Genomic DNA, 27,070 nt, shown 5'->3' with positions numbered 1-27,070 from the left:
AAATGAGTAAGAAGTAATCAGGAATCTTTCCTCTATGACATAAAAACATGTCCATCTCTGTGGACTGGTGATTACTCTCTGTAATCACCAGTGAAATGTAAAAAATAAATACACCCAAACAACAACAGGGGTATATTATTGCAGCCATCTGTTTCCCTCGCCTTTTCAGAGTGTGCATTTTACCATCTAAACTCGACACATTCCTGAATCAGTTTCTCTTATTTATCTGATTGTAAGGTTTTTTTTTAAAGCTTTCATCTTTTCGTGTTTAGTAGCTGGAAATGAATCTCACGGGAAAGTCATGGATTTTTTTTTCAGCAAAATAAAAATTCCCTTCTTTCAATCCACATGTTGCCAGCAATTAAGAAATATAAAAATTGTACACCCAGCTTCCCTTCCAAATTTGCGCACACAGACACACACACAAACAGAACAACAATGCCTTTCTCCAGGGGAATTCTCTTCCTCCTAATAAGTGAGTTTTTCATTGGTTTATGTTATTCACACTTCAACTGCCTCTCAAGATATTCTGAGTCTGAGCCTGGTGGATCCTACAAGCCCACACAGGATGTGTATTTCCACCATTATGTGTTTGCATTCACACATCTCCTTAGTGTTCCGCAGACAGCTCATTTCTCATCCAAATGTTCCTTCATTCTCTTGCTCATTTTTCTGCCTCTGCTCTTGTCCAGAATCGAAAGAGGACACGTGAATGCATGTGCACGCAAACAAACAAATGCAGACTCAGAAATCATGCAGCCCACATACAATAAATGACACCTGTACAAATACAGGAGGCATGTGTCACTTCACTGCCTTCAGATGCAGGAACACAAGCAGGCAAACAAACACTTTAGACGAATGCTAATGTAATATACAACAAGATGTTCCACTCTGCCACAAGACGGGCAGTGCTGACTTGCCTGACTTGAACACTGGCCAACCTTAAAGTACAAGAAATCTCCATGAATCACCAAGAGCCAGATGCACAAATGCTATTCATACACACCTTTTCCTGCACACGTGTATGCTTGTGTGAAATGCAAATGCAAAAAGAAGATGCATGCACATTTGAGCCTTTGTGGGTAAACAGTTTCAGTTGTATACAGAGTTTTATTCATCCGGGCCCCGGTTTTGTTCACAGTTTGAGAAAAGGATGCTTGAATTCACTGCAACCGCAGAATCAGAGCTATTATAGTTATGAAACATTAAATGCCTTTTTAAGGTGATGTAATTGCTTTTTCAACTCGAAGGGCACTCTGACAGAACATGTCTTCACCGAAGCTAGCGCCCAATTTTGTAATGTTAAAGGAGACTGATTATGCTTTCCACTATATTTATCACTATAATAGCTTTGTATGATTCATCTTGAGAAAGATTTTGAAAACAGAATGCAAACCTACTAAAAACACAATTTGCCATTCTTAATTGGAAATGCCAGCTGTTCAAACACATCTGTGCAAGTCTGAGTCCAAACACAAGCTTGATTTCAAATCAGGTGACAAGCTCTGATCCACCTAAAGGTGACAGCACTAGCACACATCTACTCTTCACAAAAACACTTCGACTTCCACTTTAAAGTCACATGCTATAGAAAAGATGGGTATGACCATGGGTTCTATATGCATTTTGATCAAACCAAACCAAATTACAATATCAATGTTGTGCTGTATTTTGAGCTGGAAGTCAGAAATTCTGAGTTCACAGTCAAAATCTTTCAGCTAAACTCCCCCACTTGGAAAGTCGGGGCAATCGCGTACCAGCAGCACGCAAAAACTTACAACAGAAGTTGTAAGATGTACTACAAATGTAGCTTTTTTGTGACTTGTTAAATACACTGAACAAAAATCATGCTCTATCTGTGACTATGCTGCAGCACTGTTTATAAGTGCAAATACATAGGCATTTTGTTATAGTCCAAGTATGAAGCCTGAATGTATCTCCCTTACAATTATAACTATCGAACATTAAATGCCACATTAAAGCAATGCAATGGCTTTCTCCACTCTAAAAGTGCACCTCTTCACCAAAGCAAACGCCCAATTTTGCCATTTTAATGGGGTCCGATTGCTTTCTACCTCCATATTTATCACTAGAGTAGCTTTGTGTGATTTATCAAGAGAACATTCTGTACACTTATTGAAAAACACAGTTTGACATTCTTATTTGAAAATGCTACCTTCAAACCCGTCTGTACAGGTTTGAGTCTGAACAAGAAAGCAAAACCTGTTTTTCTGACTTTTACAACTGGAATGTGGTAAACTCTGGTTTACCATCACTCACTGATAAATCATCCAACTTCCAGGGTAAAAGGAATTTGGAATTAGGTGATGAGGGGGTGAAGTTCTACATTATCAGGAAATGCTAGGGTGGAAAATTCGAAACGGTACAATTATACAACGGAAGTGGTTTATAAAATGCTCCACAAGCCCAGTCCAGAAGTCACGTCTTATGACTCTTTTTAGTGGATACAAGGCCAATCAGAGAGCAACCAGCTCCTCCTCCCTGTAACAGGACACCTGTCAATCAAGGCAGCGTAAACTTCAGAAGCCAAACATTATTTTATTTTTAGTGCCGAGCAGAAAACATTTTCATTTCTGCTGTAACGTTGGCCACTTTTACACGGCAGTCTAAGGAGACTTCTCTACTTATAGAGCCAGCTTCAAAATGCCATCAGAGGAAATGCAGTTTTTGGCACATTTGTTTGGTTTTTCAGCCCCTGAGGTTACTGCTTATAACAGCAGGTTGCACTAACGCCCTATGGCGTTATGATCTGTGGAAGAACTGTTTACTCCATGGACCAATAAGGATTCTGCAACACTTCACTGGTAAGAAACATTGGTAAGAAAGGTAAATAAGGGAAGGAAGAAGCTACCTGTGTTTTTATACCTTTATATTTATTTGTTGCTTATTTGTTTGTTTTTTTTCCGTTAGGCTTTAAAAAGTCATTCATACTCAAATGTTTTGTTGGTGTGTAAGACTGGAGGTACCAGGAAAACATTCACGCCTGCATTTTCATTTTAGTGATGTCACGCTAATTCTCTGAGCACAAGACAATCCGAGCCATAGTTTTAGACACAATTGCGAAGCTCTCCAATCCTCTTAAGGCAGCTTTGTTTTGCTCATTCGTTGTCTGCTGGGAATTGCGTTTGTTAACGCTGGGCCGGGAGCCGTAATCCCACTCCTCCACTCAACCCCCTCACTACCCAGATCTCATTATTAATCCCAGTGCCTCGATTATCTGCATGTTCTTCCTTCAATCTTGGACTGTAATCTGTTTGTGTGTGTGTGTGTGTGTGTGTGTGTGTGTGTGTGTGTGTGTGTGTGTGTGTGTGTGTATGCGTTGGGGTCATATCTCAAAGCCCCAAGAGCAGAAAACTATCCTACAGCCATTCTATCTTTTATTAACTCTTATCTTATCTGCATGTGTTATTTCTTCCCCCTTCACTTTTCTTCTTTTCTATCCTTGCTCCCATTTTCATTATCGTGTTCTTTTATCATTTCCTCTTTTCTCTCCTTGCTACCCTGCACTTCCTTTCCCATTTTTGATCCCCTAGTCTCCTTTCCTTTACCACTGTTCCCTCTCTCATGTGTTTCCATTTTCCCCTAATTCTCTTCACCTTTATCCAACTCTGTCTCATTTCCCCAGCCTTTCCCAAATCCCTTTTTCCTTTCTATTCTCTTCTCCTTTCTATCTTCATTTCCTGACATCCACTGTCTTGTCTGCTCCCCACTTCTGAACCAGCAGAATCACACATCAGATGTTACAGAGCTCAGGTACTCTAACGTGATTGAAAATGCGACAATCATCTGCATCTCTGGGTTGGCAGCTTCTGCTGCTTTGCCTTGTTCTCTCCCTGTCATCTATTTGGCTGATACTTCACAAAGAACCAATTCCTGCATTTCCACTTTGGCTTGCATTCAGTTTTCATAAAACAGATGCAGAACATGTTACTTTAGAGGCAGCATTTAATCACGCACTCAGTTTTAAGCCTTGATCACCAAGTTATGGAGCAGTTCTTGCTCACTCCCCTCAGCCTTATGACAGATCCACTAAATGTTAGTACAACATGTGCTAACGTTGCTGTTACACCAAATAGAAAGTCTACATGTGCATCACAGTTACAGTAAAGGGTACCCTTTTCCAAGTCTAAAAGTCTCCAAAATACCAGGAAATGTGCTGTTTATACTTCTTTATAGTATATTTATATATAGAACATAAATTATGTATCCAGGTTTGGATGTAAAGCACGTTTACTCAACTTAAAGTTCTATAAGTCCATAATATGTCCAGAGTGGGAAAGCACAAGCCTAACGAAGCACAACTACAAAAAGGTATACACAGCTCATCAAGCAGTCAGTGCTGCTACACTTCAACACAAATGTACACAGGAGGAAAATCGACGTGTGGAACATTACTGGAGGAACAAACAACATTAGATATCTTCTCATTTGGTGTATTGATGATGCTTGTGGAGAGTGTTTCCTGAATCCCATATGTATTCAGACAGTTCACAGCTTGTGGAATACAAAACTGTTCTTGAACCTTTCAGTGACCCCTCGTGACTGCTGGAATTGTCGTGTATAACTCTTAATTTTACTGCATGTCAGTATGTCAAAGGTTATTATCTGAAGAGAATAAGAAATAATAAGAGATAGTTTGAGGAAAAGTGTTTTTTCTGACAGTATATGTGTGAAGGGGAGCCCCAAAAAATAAAAAAAAAATAAAAAATGCAAGAAGATGTGATATGAAATGTTAAATATGGTGGAGTTTTATGTGACTGCAAATCAGGTGAAAATTAAAGATTTGTTGTTGTTGTTCAGCTTTCAAACATGACTGAAATCATGTTTATAGGCTCTCTAAAGAAGCTGTGAACTTCTTGATATCTACAGCTGATGTAAATAATGTAATGTAAACCCAGATCTGTGGGTAATAATTTAAACACTTTTATTGTGATTGCAATCTGAAGCTGAACCTTTTGTGCTTTACCTTATTATTTGTCTTATACACCATGACAATGACAGACTCTCATATGGCTAAAGCTTCAAATAATCATTTTTAAATGTGTGCTAAATCACCTGTGGCATACTACATGTCAGTGATATTTATGCACTTATGCAGGCTGTGGTGTCACTGAAGCCCAGGCCAGTCTCTGCACCTAAGATGGTTCATGCATGCCTAATATCTTGACAACATTCTCCACACCTCCTTTTACTTCATCTGAAGATTAAGTTTGCAGAAGCTGTGACCCGTTTGTCTCTTTGTTCTCATTTCCATATCTCTTAGTAAGACACTGAAACAATGCAAGGAATGAAAATGCTAGGTTACTTGCATAATCCCGGTTCTCAGACTAGCACGAGTGAGATGTCTGACTAATCAAACTGACTCAATCTTGCTGGGCAAAGTGAGAAGAGGTGCTTATCTTGAATAATGACTTCATAGTAACATAGTAACTACCTAAGAGTGGGGGTTCTGCCTGTTGATCAGGACTGGTGATGAGCTAAATGGAATAAACAGATAGGCATATCCCATAGCATGACATCTCACTTGTACTACTCTGAGAACCGGAGTTACACAAGTAACCTACAGTATACCCTCCCAGACAGGTTCTCTTGAGTTTCAGAGATTTTGAAAGATTACAGTGAATGCCTAATGATTGCATCTATGCAATTCTGCAACATTGATAATTTGTTTCTATATTAAAGGATTGGAAACTCATTGGAATATTACAAAAGTGATGCATGAAAGAAAATATATCCAACTGCTATTGAACCAGGAAGTTTCTTGCTGTTTGATAACAGTGCGAACAAAAGGTCAGTGTTCAGTGTTGCTTTGGTTTGGACCTGGCCAAAGATTGGATACATGCAGCCAGGCATTAAAACAATAATATCGGAAAATGTTTTGTTTCTTAATGAACCTGATTAAAACCTTAATTTTATTATTTCTGACCCACAAGACAAAACTATTTGTTTGACCAGTAAATATACAGGTGTCTTCATATGCGAATGGTTGCAGCATTATTTGTGGATTAGATTAACACTAGGAGTGAGAGGAATAGCTAATAATTGTGTAAGCGCGTGTGTGTGTCTGTGTGCATGTGAGTAATCCAGGGATTACGCCTAACGGGGATCCAGCCAGGCATCCTGCTCGGGTCCAGCGGTGAGCCACATTACATGCTGGCTCGAGCCAGCCAGACTCAAATCCTGCCCTTTTCACTCACTGCTTCTAATTAAATGAAGCTGAAGGGTAAAATTAACTTCCACAAATCACAGCAAGAAAGCTGAGAGGACACGTGTGTGATGAGGCTTTATGCTCGTCTGCTGTCACATATGTTCAGAGCACATAGATTTGTGTGTGTTCGTATAGCTGTACTTGAACATTTGTGTTGTGTTTTTCTAAAGCAGAGAACATGTGTAACAGCAGCTGCTATGGTTTTGTTTTATGTGATGTCCAAAGGTCAAATACATGCAGATATCTATGTCATCAGTGTGCAAGATGGATGTTCTACCCTGAATGCAACATCTGTAATCTATTTTGCTGATCATTATATTTTTTTTCTATAGCACTGTCAGATGTTAGAATTAAGCTCTTTACATAAGACTAAAACCAGCACCAAAGTATTCGTTTTGTAATATTCATTGGTGTGATTCCACTTTGCCTCATCAAAACATGATCTTGAGCATACAACAGGGAAATCTGTGGCCAAATGTGAAACAGTCAGAATGAGAGTTTTCACCTCTGAGGTTACTGGAAAACTGTGGCTGCTCCCGTTAAGTTGGGTAAGAGCTGCAGACCCAAGCGAAAAAGTTTAAGAGTCCCTGGGATCTTGTTGACTAGTGATAGGAAGAGCGTAGCAGTAATGCATGTGAGCTAATGTGAGCTAATGTGAGCAGAGAGGTGAGGCAGAAGGAAAAGGTTTGAATTTCCAGTCAATTGGGTGAGTAGCCTGGAGAAGAGCTACTGCTCATTCCCATCAAACAGAGTCAGCTGAGGTGGTCTGGCCATCTGATCAAACTCTCCTGGAGAGTTTCTGAACTCACCAAACTGGGAGAAGATGCAGGCATACACCTGCTACTTGCTGCCATGATTATTAATCTCACCCAACCTGGAATCCACCCTAGATCATACACGAGGAACTGCTGGTCAAAGGAGCGGGGGGTGGGTGCACATTATCTGGAATGTATGTGCAACATATGTTGTTAAAGTCCTCCTTTCTCGGCGAGAATCATGTCTAATGCTACCCTGTGTTGCATTACTGCAATGCGCAGAGCATCAATTTCTTGATCCTGTTCTACGTTGATTTTACATGAAGCATTCAGAAAAAGTCCAAAACGGTAGTTTAGAGTCTCTATTCTTAAAGCGTGTTTTCCTACCCCCACCCATGTGAAGAGTGCGTGAGCAACCTTTTGTCTTTCAGTCCAAAGTTTAAATTCCTCTGGGACATCGGAACCCCATATGGAATCATGCTGCTTGAGGTCTGGGGTGCTTCGTTTTTTCCCTTGTTGTTGACGTGGCGTCCACGGTTATCTTGAAAGTGTGGTCAGATATGAAAATGGGAGCGCACTGACCTGTCCAACTCCCAGGAAGGATAAAATAGGCTCGTTGGCCACAGAGCCAGGCCATTCCTTGCACCCAATAGGTGCCATTCGAGATGTTGCTGCTGTTCACTGGTCCTCCAGGAGCGTGTGTCTGTACTGCTTTGCAGTTGGTGGTGTTTCCCATTGGCGTGGATCAAAAAATAGCTACAATGAATTAAAAATTTATAGTATTTTTGCTGGAAATTCCTGCTCCTAATTATCACTCCAGCATAGTGCATAAAAAACACACCGAAGTGCAACATTCATTAGCCTTTCTGATGTGCTGCACTTTTGCTTGTGACATATGGTAACACAACAAGCATGTGCCGGGAGAAGTCTACTGCTGACATCATTTTTAACCCTTGATAGACAATTAGATTTGACTTATTTTGTTCACATCTAACCATTACAGAGGTCAACAATGTAGAACATTTCTGCTCTAGTCTTAAAGAAGCAAAAATGTGTGCGCGAACTGACTGCTAATTTCATCATAAAACTCAAAGTCTGCACGGAGGTACAGTAGGGACAGTGATAAAAGCTTAGGCACACACTGGTGTTGTATTTAATTGGTTGCACATAGCCCTTCACTTCCACCATTAAAGAGCCGAGTCTGAGGCTACGCACGGCATCAGGCTGAATTACGCAAAGTTTAAACAGGGTCATCATGTTTCTTCTACCACAGAAGCACCAAAGAGCTTATTTCGTCATCAGTGTTTGTAGTTAAAAGGATTTGTTGAAATGTTCTCACCCTGCTTTTGGCCTTGTTTACAGAGTGATTTATGCTAATGAAGACACTCTCCTTCAGTTCACTTGTTTGCTGGGGATTCGAAACAAGAACTGGCAGCATGTGACAGCTAACATGCAAGATCTTTCATCTAGCAGGAGGTTGTGAAAGGTTTGTTTCTATTTATAACGGCAAGCAATGCAGGAGCACACAGGAGCTGGTGCTCCACAAAAATACTCTGAAAATATTTTTTTCTTGTGGCTTGGGGAAAGGCCACATAGCTAAACCTCTAAAAGTGTGGTTTATGCTAAATTTGAGAAAGTGATTTTATATTTGAAAAACTGGCTCAGGTGTTGCTCAAGTATTGTCAGTGGGTTAGTTGTTTGTTATTGTCACATACTCGGGCTTTAGATTAAATGGTCATATTATAAAATCTTCAGGAAGTCCTGGAAATTCTGATAAGAGAAAGGCGGTTTAATGAACTCTAAATTCTTAAGATGTCCACGCATTCACCCAGGGTTTCATTTGAGTTATATTTTAATATTCCTCATGGGGAAATTTGTCCTCTGATTCTGACCCATCTTAACAGTTATGGAACAGAAGGTGTGGAAGATTTATCTCACCCAGACAGATGGAATTTCAACCAATCTCCCATCACCTTATCCCTTGTACATCTGCTTGACATTGTGGTGTCATCCCATGACAGTGGCTTCCCTGTCAACACGTCAAAACAGAAAACCATTGCTCCATTTTCACATCATTTCCTGTCTTACCCCAATTGCTACTCGTGCTCAAGTCTGGATGATTTCCATTTTGCTGTTGCTGTGAGTGCCCATATGCAAAATTAGATGCTGTATAGCTGGGTGCTGACATTTGTATGAAAGGATGAATGCAGCAGTCATTCAAGTGTTGAACTGTTGCCGCAAGCAAGACAGACACATACAGACTAGAGCGTCATGTTGGAGCCTTTTGGTGCTAATAAGGTTATTTTGTGTAGTCGAAATTGTCAAACTGTCTCCTGCTGTCCCAAGTCCTTTTCACTCAAATTCTTTAAACCCAAGAATATAGCAGGATATTTAGAAAGTGTGTGGGAAGCGTATGAATATTTAGAGAAAATGAGCAGTTCAATACAGTGTGATTGCTGAAAGCAGGCTGGTAGCTGCTAGCTGAAAGCACGGATAAGGAGAGAGCAAAACTTTTAGAAAAACGGTGGTGTTGTACCTGATCACATGGCAGAGCTATCAAAGAAGGTTTTGACAGGCTAATATGCCTTAATCGTGCTTTGCAATGTAAAAGTGAAATGTTGGTAGAAATAATTTTTCTGCCAAAGAATCACTGATAGCAAATTGGGTGGCACATCAGACAACTCGTGTTGTAGATAACTAATTATTATAGCAGAAGTATGCAGTGTGAGTTTGCTGTCAAAGCTCTGAGCTCATCACTCACTGCAAATATAGTCCATATAAATTGGGGGAATGATGAGTAAATATCCCCTCTGGAAGGTACAAGTGGATGTTGGGGTAGTGGAGGGATTGAAACAGCAGGCAGCGACGCAAGGTGGGAGGGGTGTGCCTGACATATGACATGAAGAGAGTGAGGAATATTAGTGTGTTTGGCAGAGATGCCAGCCTGAACTAGTTCACAGACTTTGCTTAATTAATAAGAAACCTTGACACATCATTGTTCGTTGCTCCACTTAAGCTCTGTGGTGTAGTACCCAGGTAACAGCATGACGCCCCATCAATTAGGGAGCAGTCAAAAACAACAGCAACTCTGCATATACAACATAATCATTAAGCCTGTTTAGGAAAAATACTAATATTATAGTTTTGACAGACAAGATCTACCTGGGTCAAAGTGAGATCTGGATCGGTTCTGGTTGGAAGGAAGCATCGTATGCCATTGCAGCTATTCTGCATTAAATATCTTTTAGCCTATAGGTCCATAAATACTGTGAAAATTTTAATAACTTTGCCTCTGTCGAGCTCTACAGTTGATAATCAAGATGTGACTGAAGTGCAGACTTTCAACTTAAATTCAAGGAATTCAACACAAGTTTTCAACTGTTAAGGAAACAGACATTTTTATACTCGGCCCCCACAATTGACTGACAAGGACATTTATGGCTAAGTGAGGTTGGTTCTCTTGTTAATCCACAACAAATTAAGATGACAAAAGATCTCGAGTTGATGTTAAATGTTGAACTTGCATTTGGCAACTGTTCACCAGAACTGTCAATATGAGGCCCAAAGAGAGGTCAATGCAAAAGAACGAGGCTGTCATTAGGCTGAAAAAACAAATTAAACCTCTCAAAGAGAGAGTAAGAACTTTAGGAGTGTCAAAATAAAATCTATTACATTCTTAAAAAGAAGGAATGCACTGACCAGCTCAGCAACATCTTAGGTCTGGAGGACTACAGAAGAAGAAAAGTGGACGATCGCAAAATTCTTTCCTTTGTTTTCCTTTATTCGGGAAAACTCTCTACAACTTCTAGCCAAGTTAATTACACGCTTGAAGACATAAGCATATCATTGTCAAAGTCTAGAATTTAAGACACGTCTTCACGAATGGAAATACAGAGGGTTCACAAAAAGGTGCAAACCACTCTTTACAGTCAAGAAGGAAGGCAGATTAGACCAGAAAAACCTTTGTTAAGAAGAAACTAAGATGAAGTTGTGCAAGAATGATGGAATAAGAAAAGCTTGGAGCAGAAGAGAAAATGCTCATGATCCTAAACATACCACATCATCTGTCAAACATGGCTGCCAGTGAACTATGTCACTAGTTTTTACTGATGTTGTAACTGCTGATAGTAGCTGGATAATTTCTGAAGTGTACTGGGCTGTAGTCTCTGCTCAGATTGGGCCAAAAGCTGCCAAACTGATCAGAGGATTTGCAAACGTATAATGAGCCAAAGCAAACTGCAAAAGCAACCCAAGAGTTTCTCAAGGCAAAGAAAAGGGATATTCTTCGATGACCAAGCCAGTCACCTCATCTCGGCCCAATGAAGCATGCTATTCAGTTACAGAGACAACTAAATGTAGAAAGACCCACAACAATGATGTAAACATAACAAAAATAACAAAATTTTACAGATTTGATTCAAACCCATGGACGATGCAGTAGATGAGAAATCAAGGGCAAGGAAATGAAAGGTCTCAAGCATGCTGGGTGTAAGTCTCTTTGCCTCGTACTGTAGCTGCTGCTGGCAACCCTGCCAACACATACCCACTCAAAATTAAAATTCCTCCACCAGATGTATGTTAGTTCTAACAGCTGTTACAAGCTATTACAAGGTTCAAGAATTCCCTTTAGCATGAATAAAAATACTATGTGCAAATTCATTTTAATTCAGCATCACCTACTGTTGCAACCCACCAGTGAGGAACAGCGCGCTCTTAATGAGCAAATTCAGTGAGAAAAGGGCTGGGAGTTTAAATTAAGAGCTCAGGAGTTATGGGATTATTGGAACATTTGCTGCCATTGTGCAAAATAAAGATTTCCTTTGGTGGCACCGGGCAAGGCGTTTATTTTGATATGATAATTTCCTTTACATTTTGAATCACCATCATTTGCGAGTTACCGTCTAAAGTCAGGACTGCATGAGTGAATGTAGTTATACACACACCACAGGAGCTCTGCCTTCATCTCTCCATCACAGTCTCAAAAGCATATGTTTATAAGTTATTATCAAGCCTTTAATTTCCATCCAGCTTCCATCTTCTCCCCTCATAAAAGCTCTTGTTTTCTTGCACTGTGGCAAGACATCACTGAAAGCTGGAAATTAATCAGTTACTGATTTTACGCTGACTGAATGTAATAAGTGATCACTGTCTTTCTCTTGGCATTTCAACTTCTTTGTAGACAACACAGCAGCCAAACCGGAACCTGACTTCCTGCCATACATCCCACACTCTACAACTTATTTAGTCTGTAGTTCAGGTAGTAGAAAAGCTGCAGCACTGGGACTTCTTCATGTCTGGCAGAAGTAAAACCTTGGCAAAAAATAAACCAACCCTACAAGATGTTGACTGATCTCGATGCCAGGAAAGAGCATTCAAACCTCAGAACAGGCTTACTTGCAGTGCACTCGTTTTTCAATGACAACCCGAGATGCTTGGGATTTCTTTATATCTGTGATGTCTGCTCTCCAGGCTGACCCTCAACAAGCAGGGGGATTAGCAAAGCAGTGGAGAGGCTTACAACCACACCTGTGTATTAGCAATGTGATCGCATTTCTAATTTTCTGAGATTAGTCATTCTTGAATGCCTTTCCAAGAATCATTGTTCTGATGTCACTGAAAATCACATGGAAGTACAATGTGACCCGACCTTATCTGTCAAACAGCACGATAACTTTAAGGTTTATAATGCGAGCTATTCATAACGACTGTCTAATTTGTAGAAATTTTACTTTAGTTTTTTAATGCTTCAAAGAAAGCGGATGACCCAAAAAATGAAAAACAAAATGAACAAACATCCAAAGAACCAACAATGGATTAGGCCTCTATGCTTGTGTGTCCAAAACCTGCCCACAAGCAAGTCTCTAATATGCCCCATCCTGACATAAATACATGGCATACCAAGGTGTGATATACCAAAACTGCTGAAGTTTCCACTGAATGCATTATTTACTTGTAAAAAATCTGATTTTAAAATGACACTACAAATTTGTGTGCTGGTTTCAAAATTTACATCTTTAGTGTCAAAGGAAAATCGTGTATTTTATGATCAGCTAACATGAAATGTATTCTTTTATTGATCATTAACCACATGTCTACGTGACTTTTCACCTAATAACTTTTGACATGAACTCTTCTGTGATAAACAACTTGCAGCTTCCTCTTCCTGTTTTGGAACATACAGACTTAGAAAAGGGGAACCTCAGCTCTGAGTTCTGAGAATAACTCTGTTATCTTTGTACACACACACAGAAACATCTTGTATAAATAAAGAAACGCAGACGGTGACAAAGTGCGAGTCCATGAGTGTCTCCTGTGCGAGTGCTCTGTGACCGTCCTCGCGAGTGAAAGAACTGCAGTGTTTGTGTTTTCTAACTCAGGAGTCTTAGCTGAAGAGAGAACGGCAGGGTGATTTAAAGAAATCCCCTGTCAATTAGTCCATCAAAAAGGGGCACAAGATTCTTCATCATTCACCACAAGACTGAAAACTGTCAGAATCAAAACAACCCAGAACCTGTTTGTCCTCTTGTTCTGAGATCATAAGTAGGCTGTTTGATCTATATAGCAAGTAGGAGGATGTATACAATACCCCAGAGCAACTGGACAAATATATCTGACTCTGTCTGATCCTCCATCGCCATGTTTTTTTGTTTTAGGCAGTTTTATGCAAGACTCTTATTGATTTATCATTATTTAATTAAGTTAGTGGTCTTCCTTCCTGAGAAGTTAACTTTCAAAGAATAATTAACTTTCACAATGCAATTAAAAAAATTGCCAACAAGAACTGAATCTATTTGCACATGATTAGTCACAGTGCATCTGCAGTTGGCAGTTGTTGAACTGACTAACCCAACGACACACAGGATACAATTTAAAGAACGTCTTTTGGGTTTTGTCCTGATAGCTTCCCTAAAGGTATGCTAATTTTAACTATTATTTTATTTTTTATTATTAATAGTTTTCTGTTATTCTCAGTCATTGGCTGTTACCCCTTTGAAATGTTGTAAAGACAGCTGGACATTATCTGTGTAGTTTTTATATCAATATTTGCATTTCAACAAAGCGGTGAAAATCTGCACAAATATAAGGACATGAGCTGGATGAGAAAATTAACGGTAAAATTAATACGTTCATTAAGAATGAAACCTTTTTGGTCGCAAAACATGAAAAATATCCTGAAAATACACATGCATAAAAACAAACAAAATACCCCTCTACCGTGAAATAATGTTTAAAAACACATTATGTTTTTTTTTTTTATTTCCAAATCACGTCTCCAGTTATTCCAAATGACAGTGAACATCTCACTTTGCTACCTTCCTAAACGGAAATTTGAAATTGATGAGAAATAAAGGTTATTAAGTGACATGGATGAGGGCACAGTCAGAAAAGCTTTTCATCTAATTACACTTTATATTTAGGCACAAATGTAGTGATAGGAGAAAAATTGCACTAGTGTAAGGTCACTAATGATGTGCATACTGTGCAGCCCATTTATATATTTAAAGTACTGCACGAGTATAATAATTTATAATTTTTACTTTTGCAAAATTCTGCAAATGAGTGAAACGAAAAGGCATTAATTATTAACGTGAACATATTTCTAAACAACTAAAAACAACCTGCTCCAGTTCGTACGCTGCTACATTAGGACATTCAGCAACAACATTTTGTGAGTGTCATAATGCAACTGTGAAGGTTGAACATTTTGTTGCATTTTGAAGTTAATTTTCAACATGATCAGTAATCTCAATGTACTTAATATTGTAAGCTACAGACCCTACAACATTAGAGATGTAAATCCCATCAGTGTAATGATCCCATATGAGGAGCACTTTGTGACAACTTGGTGAAAAAAGAAAAAAACCTTGCGTTTAACTCTAAGAGACCGTTGCAATGACTATCTGGGATGAGGGAGGAAAAGAAGATTAAAAACAAAGCAGAGGAAAACGTCTCACCTGTAGCCATGCTGAGTGTCCACGCACACTCCACCATTGTAGCAGGGGTTTCTGGGATATGTGGCACAGGGCTGATGGGACTGTTCTCTGCCTGGGCAGGAGCACACCGCTGTGGATTCAACTGTCACAGACACAAGACTCATAGTCCCACAATCCACCACAGTGGGCGTGTCCCGCACGTTCAAAGTGTTGGAGCAGCCACCTGTCCCGCCACACTCGGAGCTGGGACACTCATCCACCCGGACCTGGAACACGCTGACCTGCAGGAAAGACTGGAGCTGGATGGAAAGAGAAAAAGAGAGCACTTATCAGGCAGACTGTCATGTCACGGTAAAAACACAGGGTAAAATTTTAGTCGAACTTTTATCGCTCCAAGAACAGCGGGCATCATAATGGTATGGATTTTTTTTGGACCTCTACCTCTGAGTCTGTAAATAGCACAACAGGGTGTATTTCCCTTTGCACAGACATGAACTGGTAGGAGACACTTTAGAGAGGCAACAAAACCTCACCCACTTCCCGCACATAAACAGTGCCGACTGGGCTGAATCAATGGACAAAGACGAGTAACATGGACCTTTGTCTGGTAATGAACCCAGACCTCTGCACTATGTCATCTACGATGTAACACAAAAACATTAACAGCTACATACTGGAACACCACTTGCGAGTATTTCACTTGGTCTCGTTTAATAGTTCTTCACAGAATATGCCTACTTTTCTGAGAATAGGCTTGCACTTTCTGCACACCCATCCAAGCGCTTAAATTGTATGGTAAGTACTGACAGTGTTGACAGCTTTCACAATGAAGCAGCTGCAGTGACGATCACATCAGACACACTCGAGAACAACATGTGGCTGAGGTCAGGTTTGACTAAATCCTTTGAGTGTGTGTGTGGGATAATGTTGGCCTGACTTTTGTATAAAGCGAGCTATTTATAATTTGAAGTAAAGTTTAAAGTTAGTTTGACAAACTTTAGCTCTCAGTACAACTCGCTATTATGTAGGTGAGAAGTATTTAAAGTAATTACACGGGTAAATGTAACCCAAGTTTAGTCGTTAGATGTCGGCCCAAATCGGGAAGCAAAATCTGTAACACCAGATGAGTGAGGGGGTCTCATACATTCAGCTGCACCCTGATTACCTGATAATCTACTTTGATTGACAACTAGATGTATTTGTGGTGCTGCGTGCCAATTTAAATAAAAAACATCAAGAATGTAAAAACTGATTTCCTTGGAAACAGATGAGTAAAATTAAGCTTATCTGCTATGCCACGCTGGCTGCAAATCCCTCGACTTGCAAGAGAAAATGAACTGATTCCAATCCAGCTTTAATGTTAAAGTGTTTGGACTCTTTTGCCATAACCGATCGAATTATGCTGCAGCCTGCGTACCCGTTAAAGTGTTTCAATGTGTATTATGTTTACTGTCTGGCCCAAAAAGTCATGATTGAATCTTTTCAGTGAAATAATTGTAGTAACTATAATTTTCTGAATCAAGTTATTTTTTCATTTTCATGTAGATGTAAGTTGGACATCTGATGTCTGACTCAGATGCACAACCAGTTGGGAACAATGTTGATAAGCGCAAACTCCGTGTGATGTGTTTGGATTACCGAAGGCAGTTCATTTCTAAGAAATTGAGTTATTTTTCTGCACTGGCTCCTGGAAAAGTGGGCTAAATGGTGATGAAGCAGAGGGGAAACTATGACTCTCCAGGTTGAGCAATTTGATAAAGTGATGTGAAAGAAAATTAAATGGAAACTGTATGTTGTTTGTATGCTTTTGGATGAGTCGACCTTCACTGGTAAAGCTGACAAAGGTCAACTGAGTTTGTGCTCACATTTGTGTGCTCATGAAGAGGGGCAAGCACACACATACAGACATACTGGGGGTAGATAGTACTGAATATGAAAGCGGGTGGCTTTATGCTCAACGTTCTGGACTGGCTGGACTTTAGTCGGTGTGAATCGATCGCACTGATTAACCATGCAGTGCAGTTACTGCACTTATTCTCCGTGGCGGTGCTGCAGGGACTGTAACCTTGATAAGGATTTTGTTTTATGGATCAGTTATATTTCTGACTGATGTCTCATAACATCTGACATTATTAGCAGTAATGTCCTCCCATTCAAAACTCGCCTCTTTCATTTAAACTACCTGTGTCATTAATTTTTGTACTTCATAGTCAACTCAGATACAAATGCTTCTGTTCATTGGTTTCTCTCATCTAATGCTGCTGAAGGTATATGCATTCTTACAGCAAATTAATTTGAAAGGAGGGTGGCTGCATGAGAGCTCAATAAAAGAGGCCTATAGATGATATCACACACACACACACACACACACGCACACACACACATATATATATATAAATATAGCTATGGATATTTGAATCCCATTTCCTGTGCCCTTGGTCTGTATCACTGTGCACTGTATTATGACAGACTATGAGCCAAATGTGGTTTGGAAACCCCATCTAGCTGCCAGAAAATCATATAAAAATCATATACAAAATTTGCAAAAGCTCATTTGGTTTGCAGGAAACATTATGCACGTTTTCAATCAACATGAGGAAATGTTTTTAATTAACCTGTTGGCATGTCGCAAATATATTAAAGCTGAACTTATCAATGGTTCCAGTGTTACTAACTCAGTGTTGTTTTCCTCCAGGCACACTCTCAAATCTTAAGCATACAATATCCATTTGTATGTTTATGTTGAGCAATGTGCAGCACCTTGTTAAGGCTAAGTAAAAATAGCAGCCTGGCTTTAAAGGAAAACTATTGAGTGACTTGAGACTCAACTTGTTATCTATATTTAATTAAACAAGACATAAGTATGCAACTTCTGGACACTGGTGGAAGAGCTGTTGGCTCTGTATGCTCAACATTCACAAAAATAGTACAATGTGCACAATGGTGTACCATATCAGTCATATCTTGGCACGATAACCAGTAACTGACATACTCCTCTACTGAAATGAATATAGTTAGTACAGTAATGAGGATAAAGTAGCTATTGCTTTTTGTCCTCTCCAAAGTTTCTGTTAAAGTAATAAGTGAAAACAATTTCAGCTTAAAATAAAATTTTATGTTTCAAGCTGTGCCTTTGATCTCAAAAAATATATCTGAAACACAGCATGCAACTCAGATTGAACAAAACGGCATCTGCTGTGTACTGTGTACCATTGTGACATTGTAATGGAATCCAGCAGGGGTGGACGTTTTTGAGTGTAGCTCCTAAAAAGTTCTAATTGTCTTGAATATTTGCTGGAACTGGAGGGCAAACGTCATCATTTGCAGTATTCTGACTGAAACGTGCCCTGCATAAGAAAACTACATGTGGTGGTTTCTACAGTTTAGATGTTCAAACATTTTTACAAACAGTTAAGATGACATGGTTTGAACTTGGTGGAGAGCGGTATAAATGGAGGTGCAAGACAGAGATTGTATGTTTGTATGTATGCAGTTTAGCAAAAGTGTTTGCGACACACTGAGCACATAAATCAAATTCTGAGAGGCAGACTATGCCGCAGGGAAAGGAGAGAAAGGGGTACAATGAAGAGGGGAACGCCAGACACAGGGAGTATGAGGAGGAGTAAGATATCTGGGGATAAGGTGGTTTGCGGTGGAGTCAGAGTCATGCTGGCTGTCAGTTGGTTTTTAAAGCAGTGGGTGAGCTGAAAATAACTTTTGATTTTTGTCTGCTAGCGTCTTACACAGCCATGTGTGCAGGAAATCACTACATTGGTCTCGTCCTATTCAGTGACACCAGATGGAGGGCTTTGCTCATTCTAGTATTTCTAGTTACTTTGGCACACCAACAAAGCATTTCAAAATACTCACAAAAGAAGAAGAGATTTTATGTTTCCCTCCCTCCCTCTCATTCATTATTTCTTATTTATGTATAATGCACAACTTTTTAAACTTCTTTGCAGTTGCAGCGTGCACCGATCTGTCATTCTTTGTAAAAATAATTTTATTTTGAAAGACATTTTCTTTTAAAAGAACACTACTGTACTCTGCATTGGAGTTTGCATCCCCGGAAGCCTAAATGGCTGCACAGACATGAGCGTGCTCCATCTTTTGTATCTGGTCTCCACTGAGACATGCACTGAATTTCAAAGGCAGAACAGTGTGTATAGCAAGGAATAAAGGACCAAAGGGATCTATTGTTCCTTGGACTATTGTTCCATTGCATTAAGAAGTTCCCTCAGTCCTCTCCCCTGCCCTCGGGGCCACATTACTATAATGACAACATGAACCTTGGTATCTGAGCACCATACCGATGATTTTTAAAAAAAAGTCAAAAACCAGTGTAGTATCATTAACAGTCAAGTGGAGCGTGATGGATTGAAAACACCGAGGGATAACTTCCATTATGGAGGCAGAGCAAGCAGAAATAGAGAGGCTATAAAGACTTTTTTTTAAAAATCTCCTACTTCTGAGGCATTACAGGAGAATTGAGAACATTAATAATAAGAACTGCTTCATCTTCTACACCCCTCCTCCACCTCCTCCTTTTCCTCTTTCTTTCTCATCCAGCTCCACCCCCTCACAATCTCCCCCACCCTCCCCAATCTCTCCGACTCTCGTTCATCCTCTCTCGCCACGCTTCACATCTCATTCTGATCAATGTCTTCTCCGGAGAACCTGGCTGAATTCAGATGAAACGCTCCGCGCTCTCCTCACAAATCACACCTGAAAGCCCCGGCTACCTCACCACTTACACATCTTTCTCTCCTTCCCTGCTTTCCTCATCCTGGAAACTTATTTGTACACTTGCATGTTTTTCCCCCCTCTCTGAATCTTAAATCTTTCCATCCTTTGATAGTCACGTGAAACAACAAGAGGTTAACTGAAGAGAAAGCTGAGTGGCTGAGGGCTGAGTGTGGCGAATGACCTGAGCTGACCACCATGACCACAGCTGGATTCTCGCTGTTTTCTCCCTGACAGACACACACGCAAATCCAAACTAGCTCATCTTTCCCTCTGAGGACACCAGTTCAGCTCTCTGTGCTGTGAAATGCATACAATTCAGCGTCTATGGTTCAGGCTCTCTCACACACAACCGCACACACACAGGTCCCCTACTTCCATTCAGACTTCTGAAACGTGAAATGAGGTCTGACTGAAGCCAGCGACCAGGGGGCATTACTGTGATAAAGTAAAATGTTTGTGTTTTACCAACTCTCTTTCTGCAGTGGTGGAATGCATTTTTAACACAACCTTTCCTTTCTATAAATGTAATTTAGAAATACAATATACGATTAAATACAGAAATATAACTGTACACAACAAAGTACAGCTCTGTCTTTCTCTTTTTGTTGTTTCCCCCCTCTTCCCCTCTTTTGCGCAATAGCCAAAGTACTGAATTACAAGCATATTACACACTGTGTATTTCTGTTAGAGTCAAATTAAGCTGGATTCAAATGGATGTTCCATACTCATGGACCATGAAGTATAATATATTTTCTTTTCCTGGTTGGCCCAGAAATAATCCAGTACAACAGTCAAAATCAGGTCTCACCTTCCCGAGTCCCACATACCAGAAATGGTTTGAATTCTTACACAAGGCTGAGGTAAAACTTTGGACATCATAAATGGCATCACACAAAAAAGGGCTTTAAACCAGAAGTGGATTGTTTGGATAAATATACTCAAACTGGGAAGGCTGATGAAACAAGTCAAGTCCTAGTGCTATATTGTTTAAAATGTACATGTGTATATCCAACACACTGACATGTTGTTCAGTACATTAGTACGGAAGGCCAAATGCAACATAATTATGCATGTTTATTTGGTCCCAAAGGCTAAGATAGGGTTAGCAAAATAAAATGGAATGCAATAACATTCAGGACTGAACGGACTCTCATGAAATCATGTTTATAGAAATGTCAAACAAGAGGACAAGATGACCTTGAGCTCAGGAAAGCAACATCTGTTCTAAATGAACCAATAACAACATTTTTGTATCATTTTTTTCTATTTAAATTAACGAGACAGTTTAAAGTAAGGACGTCAACCTCATTCTAGAAACATACAGCCTGACCATTAAAAACACTACATTCCCTTTTCATTTCCTTTTCGTGTAAATAAGCACACGTGTAATCACGAAGCTCACCGCCCATTCACAAAACAGATGACGAACAACCCGAGATGGCTCAGCAGCTTTTCCACATTCAGTCAGTCTACTTCAATCATGCGTGCTTTACAATTTACAGATCACAGTGGAACGAACAAAGACAAAAATACGCTTACGGGCAAAGCATTTTAGAACAAAACAACAGCATTTCTTTATGATTCACACAAACAGTGGAGATTTAGCATAATGCTTTGCAACATCGCAGCATTTACAGGCACAATAAAAGGTTTTCACAGGACTCGATGTGGTGTGTGAGAAATTAAATACACCTTTTCCCTCTTCTATAGGTGGACAGGGATCAGCCTAATCAAACGCAGCTTAATAAGTCATTGTGAGTAAGCGTGACCACTTCTATAAAACCAGAAGTCTTTCCAGGAGTGGACGTCCCAATGAATTCACCCCGAGCTCTGACCGTGCAACACTAAGCAAGCAGCAAAGCGAAGCTGCTAAAGAAGAGTGAGCCAAAATACCTCCACAATGATGTGGATGTGGTATGGGACTACTTTTATAAATAAATGTTAAATTAAAAAATGATCATGAAAGAAAGATGGCAACCACACAACCACATTTATGATATTAGTGAGTTTAATAGAAACATGTAACTAAATAATAACATCTCACCATTAGCAAGTGTTGCCCTCCTTACTGAGACAAAGATTTATGATGTTTCAGGAAGCCACTATATAGAAATCAAATGCCTACGCATAGAAAGGTTAACTCCAGTATTTAGCTGTAACTTCTTCACAGTCCATGTGATCAGTACACTTAATGCTGAATGTGACCAAGTTAAAAACACAGTCGAAAAGCAATCTGCTGGAGAAAAGTGCAAACACTGAAAGCCCTTTTGAGAAACACGCAAGATGTGATCACACCCCGAGGTGTTTTCACACCTGCTGTGCACAGAGTGGTTAAATTAAACTCTACATTGTTTACAGCAGATCTGGTTCATTTGGATACACGAGAATGGTTCTACCAAACACTTGTGTTGAATTACCAGCTGTTTCCAGCCTAAAAATTTGTTCTCGAATCAGGTCCATGTCCAGAGGGGGATTCAGACTCAGTGCTGGCACTTGTACAACAGTATCATGGGCTTTTTGCCTTGAATTTTGATTTCCTTAAGGTTTCAAAAACTATATGAACTGTTTTCTTAAACTTTTAAATGCAAATTTTGGTATCTCAGCGCATGAACAGACTGAGTGAAATCTCAGCATGCCACTGTCAATCAGACATTCAGGAGCTAAGTAAAACTGCTAATCATCTCATGAACCTTGTAATGGAGCCTAGTGATAAGGCCAAATATTACTTAATATTCTCTGCCTTTTGTTTTTCAGGCTTCTTCCCACAGTCCAAAGACATGCATGTTAATTTAATGGGTGATTGTGAATTGGCTGTGGGTGTGAATCTGAGCTTGAATGATTGTCCGTCTTCCTGTGTTAGCCCTCTGATAGACTGTACCCCACCTCTCACGCTTTGACAGCTGTGACAGCCTCTGGCCCCCCAGCGACCCTGAATTGGATAAGCAGTTAAGAATGGATGGATTACATATCACCAACTACCCTCAACAATCTTTCCAGGGAAGAATACACCGTACGCTCAATACTTTGCAAAAATTTGACAACGTAGAAGAAAACCTGTCAAGGATACAACAATCTAATACCTCATTTCTTTGTGAAAACTCCACTGGAAACCTTTTAATTTCAAGTTCTAGGGAGAACCTTAGACTCAGATACCAAATGGAAATACTAAATAAAAAAAGGTAACAAACAGCTTCATGTCTGACTTTTATAAAGTAAGACAGGACTATATGTCATCCACATAGCCCTGAGAGTGTTGTTGGATTGGATGGTTGTGGAGATGAAGGTTGGTTCAAATATTTCATCTCTGCTATTGAAATCATTTTTTCATTATTATGTCATCAAAACAAAACGTATCAGACACCTTTTTAAGGCATCACTCAGTACAGCTACTCTGTTCGAGTCACCACTCTGTGACTTACTAGTGTGTTGAATAACACAAGCTTTCTGAGTGTGGCATGTGCTACACAGAACTGCAGAATCTGTTCAAATGCATTTAATATTGGACTGCTAATTATAGCATTGCTTTATGAATCACTGCTGCTTATATCTGTCAGGGAGTAATTGGGCTAAACTATAAATTATTAAAAGCAGCAAAGCTTTCATGAAAAACAACAGCAGCCTAAAGTTGTTGCTTATAAACAATATGCATGTATTGATTCATAGTTTCGAATGGGAACATGTGTTGTTGAGCTACAGCAACTGGGTGGAACCAGATTAAATTTTTTAATGGTGCTTTAGTGGGTAAAAATAGTAGAAAACGTATAACCAACAGGTCACTCATAGGAGGAATCTCTCTCTCCCTTCTTTTGGTCGTGTTTTTTTTAACCAAATGTTAATTGATAAGTTAACTTCACTCAGCATTTTAAATCATATGTCTAACTAATGCCCAACAGACGCTGCCACACTTCCATTTGTATCATCAGCCTCGTCACATATTTATTTCCAGGCTAATGTGTGATAAATACAAAGGGCATCAATCTTATAACCCTGCACTTACAAAAACTGCCAGTCAAAAACATCCTTTACAGAAGTGTTGTGCAAAAGAAATTAAGTTGAAGAGTTTGGATGTCAAGGCTGGTGTCTTTCCCTACGAGGTTTGCTTTCACTTTAATGAGACATGATGTAGATGAAAATGACCTAAATCCATCAATTTCTCAGACACTTTTGATGCTCACTTGGCTGTGCCAGCCTGTTTTCTTGTCATGCACAACCACTAATGTGTTGCAGAGTAAATAAATGAAGTTGTCAGTACAAATGAGCATCTGTTTTTACTTAGTTACTTGGTTTATTTGTGCCAAAAATCGGGATTTCTTTTGCTAGAGAGACCTGAACGAATTACATCAACGCAGACTCAAGAAAATTCATTTACTTAAAACACACAAAACCCACCCTAACTTGAACAGGGAGTAATATTTTCAGCTTTCACAATATTTAGGTGCATAGCAGAAACCAGTATCCCCCAGTTATGAGTCTTGATGAGAATCCAAACTCTCCCTTTATTTGATAATTGCCTCTGACCTCAACTAAGAAAGTTGAATATCTGAACTGACTAGTGAGCATCTGTGTTTTAATAAATAAAAACATAGATATACTGCTGCCAATTAAGACCATTCGTCTTTTTCATTTAACAGGTCGGGGTGATAGCTGCGTAATTAATCAAAATGCACCATATTGGACAGTATTCAGTAATTTAAAGGCGATACAAGCATAACGATTAATTTCTTTATCTTTCTGTCTCTAAATAAGCAAGAATAACACACTTTTCCCCCAGTGTATTATTTTTTGTAATGTTGGACAATATCTATAGGATAAAGATATATTTATATGTATTTATATATTTATATAAGCTGTTCCTATTACTTAGAAGCATCTGAAAATGGGGACTATGAATAGATGAGGGTGTCATTTCTAAATAGTTTATATTGTGAATTTGTTAAACCCCTGAATTAATGCTAAAAGTCTGGACTTTAACCAGTAAACAGAGGCAAAATGGAAAAAACTGCCCAAATATTATGGACTCAACTGTAGGTGTGCATGCCCTGAAAAGCAGCTTTCATTTGGGGGAGCACTGTTTTGTGGTGCAGTCAACACATACACAAAGATATCATCAGCATAAAAATCAGGATTATGAAAATTAATATTACCTTTGTACAGACTATGAGTGGGTTAACAATGGTTATGAGGAATTTATGATTGGAACCAGCTTTATGCAGAAAATCATAACCCACAGAAAGCAGCTTATTTTACTTAAACTGTATGTGGGAAATACAGACAACTGATGCACTGGGGCTGTTTTTTGTAGGTCAATTGGCCTGTCAGGGCTGCAAAGTGGAGTTGTTTTCAAGCAATAGAGATCACAGCAGAAAGCACTGTTTGGTGAATATTATTGCTGCATGTCAGCACCGCCTACACTGCTGTGGAAGCAGGTGAGACAGGTTTTCCCCATTTATGACAGCTTATTGTTTACAGACAACAACTAGCAGTTTTGATAGGTAGCCTGGTGAGCATCACCAAGTCAGGATACGCCACTGTGCTTTCTCTCAGCACCTACATGGCCATCAAGCAGCAATGTTATCATTTTGCTTCCTGGATTGGCAGCTGCTGTACCGTGACAGGTCCTTCTGTCTCAGGGGCACGTTCAGTGTGTGCTACAGGTGTCAAATGACACAGCTGTACACAACACAGCCACACTCTGGCATTTGATGGGTCAGGGGAGGGAAAACCACAGTCAGGTATAGTTATAGAGGCATAGAAGATAGAGTTTAGATAAACTATATGTTTTTCTCTCAAAAAGTCTTTGAGCATAGAAATCAGGTCAAATGTGTTTTTCCAAAGCAGGAGACAAGTTTGCCGACTTCGGTGATGCTTTAAATACATTTTGTGTAAAGTCTCTCCAGTTAAACCACCAGCAAGGTGGAAACATACAAAAGTACAGAAAATGATGTGTGTTTTTAAACTGGGTGTGTCAGTTATGCTGGCATTTTGGAGATGAATAAGAAGTGAGTGCTAATTAGCTAACATTTGCTAGCTATCTAATGTTGACCTGGATATATTTCCAGTTCCAGGCACAGTAAGAATACTAGGTCTGCATTAACAAAGCAGTAATATTTTGGTTAGCTTAACACAATGTGTTATTATATAAACCTAATCTAAACTAAACCCGATGACAGATCAAATGACCCAGCAGTGGTGTGGAGATCTGGTGACAGCACCTGTGTGACAGGCTTAGGGGGAGTGTTTTATATGCAGTACTACACTTTAGGTTTAGCTGGTTGTTTTGTTAGTCACCATCTGTGGCTCCGGGTGAGGTCATCTGACAAATCTGACACACTACTTGTTTTATCTCTGCTGCAGTTCGTTGGTTGGTTGGTTGTTCTTTGTTTTGCCTAGAATTGTGACTGTCAGGCCTGCATCAGGCATGCATCCAGCAAAATGAGAAAACGTCACAGATTTTGACTGCTAACTGATATGTTAGATTTTAATGTAGACATCAGCCAAAACATTGCCAGAGGCAAATCTTGTGCTTGCAACCAAAAACTGCAACCATACAGTGAGAGAGCACAACCCAATTTTAGGAGGCTTACTCACATGCATGTGAGATGTCAGAGTGTCTTGCCTTACAAGTGGCGTTGCAGTGCACTTGCTTACTGACGTACACTTGGTTAGATTACGTGAGCATCATTTGAGAGGTTGTGTTGTCAACAGATTGGCCAATAATCAGGTTGAGTGGACGTCATTATGAAAAAACTGAGTGTCAGTGTCGAGAAAAGCCTAAAATACACAAAGAATAACCTACCTTTTGCTTGTGAGCGGCCAGATAACCATGCATTTTCTCGGGCTGAAGGAAAGATGGGCCACTATGCACAGCAAAGCGAACATCCAGCATTCGCTCCTTCACGTCCATGAGGCTAAAGATGTTGACATCATCAGGTGGGACCGAGAGCATCTCAGACAGGAAGTCCACCAGCAGCTCGTAGCGGCTCCGCTGCTTCCCCCTCAGTTCAATGAACTCCTTCGCTGTGATGTCTGAGCAATACATACATACATACACACACACACAAACACACAAACACACACACACACACACACACACACACACACACACACACACACGCAGAGTTGGAACTGTAAGTGGCCTCATTATTTCCGCCCCTGCTCAAGGATAAATCCAATTATTTTCAAACTGCTAAAGTAAAAAATAGTCCACAACACTCCAGACTAGAGCTACGATGATAAATTATTTCAAAAGGCTTACTGTATCTGATAAAACACTTGTTTGTAAGTTATTTTGCATTTACACTTTTTGTTTTCCTGTGTGCTTGTTTCAGTGTGCTTACAGTACGTTAGTTGGTGAAGGAAGTGCTCAGGAGTTCGATTTCAGTTCCTGTCAATAAAGGTATTTA

At 39.7% G+C, this 27,070-nt stretch overlaps 1 protein-coding gene across 1 annotated transcript in view; it reads right to left on the bottom strand.

Moving 5' to 3' along the window:
- Positions 1-27,070, bottom strand: part of LOC102078972 (neural-cadherin) — a 317,842-nt gene that overhangs the window by 95,850 nt on the left and 194,922 nt on the right. Inside the window, exons 25-26 of the mRNA XM_019361161.2 lie at positions 26,464-26,693; positions 14,943-15,220 (exon numbers count right to left, since the gene is read on the bottom strand). Of these exons, the coding sequence (XP_019216706.1) occupies positions 14,943-15,220; positions 26,464-26,693 (508 nt within the window). The remainder of the gene's footprint in view (positions 1-14,942; positions 15,221-26,463; positions 26,694-27,070) is intronic.

Source organism: Oreochromis niloticus, linkage group LG1, assembly GCF_001858045.2.
Source record: "Oreochromis niloticus isolate F11D_XX linkage group LG1, O_niloticus_UMD_NMBU, whole genome shotgun sequence".
NCBI lineage: Eukaryota > Metazoa > Chordata > Actinopteri > Cichliformes > Cichlidae > Oreochromis > Oreochromis niloticus.
This window is presented reverse-complemented; position numbering and strand designations above follow the sequence as displayed.